At 39.4% G+C, this 2,447-nt stretch overlaps 1 protein-coding gene across 1 annotated transcript in view; it reads right to left on the bottom strand.

Moving 5' to 3' along the window:
• cyp7b1 (cytochrome P450, family 7, subfamily B, polypeptide 1) overlaps positions 1-460 on the bottom strand; it is a 24,651-nt gene extending 24,191 nt beyond the window's left edge. The window contains exon 1 of the mRNA XM_078244781.1: positions 210-460. Coding sequence (XP_078100907.1) covers positions 210-280 — 71 coding nt within the window. The 5' untranslated portion in view covers positions 281-460. The remainder of the gene's footprint in view (positions 1-209) is intronic.
• Between the last annotated feature and the right edge of the window lie 1,987 nt (positions 461-2,447).

The following is a 2,447-nucleotide window of genomic DNA, read 5'->3' on the forward strand; positions in this document are numbered from 1 at the left end:
AGTATTTACACAGCGTGGTAAACACGAGTACTTTGTGCAGTAATCAGAGTACTTACAGACTAGTACCTTCAAGGCTGAAAGCATTTAATTAGAAATCGCTTTGGATAAAAGCCTCAGCTAAATGACATGTAACTTGTACTTGTATGTGTAACTGACCCAATCCCTGCAGACATGATTAAGTAATCAGAGTACTTGTTTGTGTAACTGACCTTTTTCTGCCGCAGAGGAGGCAGAAGAAGAAGAGGGAGAGCAGGCCGAGCAGCAGCAGCAGCGCGGACATCTTTCTGTCTCTGTCCGGAGAGAAACTCTCAGAGACACGGTCCCCGCAAACACACCGGGACCTTCAAAATAAAGGCCCTGCTGCTGAAAACTGATGTCTCTGTCTGGAGAAAAAACCCCTCTCACTGGAGGAGTTACACACTCAGACACAGTCCTTCAAAATAAAGGCCCTGCTGCTGCAAACTGATGTCTCTGTCTGGAGAAAAAACCCCTCTCACTGGAGGAGTTACACACTCAGACACAGTCCTTCAAAATAAAGGCCCTGCTGCTGCAAACTGATGTCTCTGTCTGGAGAAAAAAACCCTCTCACTGGAGGAGTTACACACTCAGACACAGTCCTTCAAAAATACATGTATACATATATATGCATACATGTATATATGTATGTATACATATGTATGTATACATATATACATGTATATACATATATGAGTATGATGATACATGTATACATATATATATGTATACATGTATACATATATATGCATACATGTATGTATACATATGTATGTATACATATGTATGTATACATATATATGTATACATATAGATATGTGTATGTATATGTATGTATACATATATATATATATATATATATATATATATGACAAAACCTTCAAAAAAGGCGACTAAAGAGTTAAAAAGAAAGCACCAAAAACGTAAAACAAAACGACAAAACTCCCGAAAAAAAAAAGTGATGACTGAGACATTCAACTTTTGTGACTCTCTTTTGGCAGTTGTATTTTTGGACATTTTGGCAGTTCGTTGTTCCGTGAAAGTTGTGCAGAACCACAACGTTCCTACAGCTGTTGGAGTCTCTGAAGAACATGACTCAGCAAGTTGAGACTCTGAGTCACTGCTGAGACATTCAGACGGCCAGAAACATCAAGCAGATGTTATGAAAGCGGGGGGACAAGAAGCAGAGGTGTCAAAAGTATTCCCATTTATTACTCAAGTAGAAGTATAGATACTAGAAACCCTAGTAGAAAATACTTCTGTAGAAGTTGAAGTATCACTCAAGCTTTTTACTCCAGTCAAAGTGTAAAAGTACTGGTTTCAAAACTACTTAACGTATAAAGTAAAAGTAATGTAAGGGGGATGTCATTAATGCCATTAATGACAAAAGCAGCTACGTTAAAGAACGGCTTGTGTATTGCTAACGCCACAGGGTCAAGATTAAATGATTTATTACAAATGTAATAACAATAACTTATAACAATAACCTATTTCAGGCTGAGTCTGTGTTTTTCAGACAACGGCAGCTACAGTCTGGTGTTAGGATCTTCTCCAGTGAAATACAGACACACTTTACACCGTTTAGCTGTCAGCATTTTATCCGTGTTTACTCCAGCTGCTAGCTAGCAGTACGCTAACGTTAGCTGGGATCTGGATATGTTTTGGGGTTTTTGTGTGTTTTTTTGAACGACGACTATGAATGAAAACAAGCCGAACTGAAATAGGTAACAGGGAGTAACGAGGCTATTTTTTTTGTTAAATGTAAGGAGTAGAAAGTACACATAACTGCGTGAAAATGTAAGGAGTAGAAGTAAAAAGTCTGCTGTAAAATAATGACTCCAGTAAAGTATAGATACCCAAAATTTCTACTTACATTATCATTATGACATCGTCGTGACATCACAGCAGGAAGCTGCAGCTCGGAGTGTTTTTGAGTGACTCAGCAGCCGGTGACGCCGATGATCATCATCGACGATTGTAAAACAACAACAAGAAAACTTTTTTAAAAGTGTCTGAAAACCCCCCACAAATAAGAGCCAGAAATGTTTGAGAAATATGAGACTGGAAACATTCAGGACACAGTTTTTATTCTCTCAACTAACTTCTGGGAATCATCCCAGAACACACGGTACAGATGAAGATAAGACTGTGTGACTGTGTGACTGTGTGTGTGTGTGTGTGTGTGTGTGTGTGTGTGTGTGTGTGTCTGAACACACTCATGCCCCGCAGCCAGTGTGTAGGAGCCTTAATGCTGGGAAGCGGGGCGATCCCATCCGTGAAAACAGCGTGTACACGGACACGTACTGCGAGTTTGACCGTATTTGGATCATTTGTGTTTCATCTCGTTACTCAGGAACCCGCCAGTACAGAGCTGTAACAACCTTTCTAACTCTTCTAAGTCTTTTAACTACAGATACACAGGAAATAACTTG

This window comes from Sander vitreus, unplaced genomic scaffold, assembly GCF_031162955.1.
Source record: "Sander vitreus isolate 19-12246 unplaced genomic scaffold, sanVit1 ctg299_0, whole genome shotgun sequence".
Classification (NCBI taxonomy): Eukaryota; Metazoa; Chordata; class Actinopteri; order Perciformes; family Percidae; genus Sander; species Sander vitreus.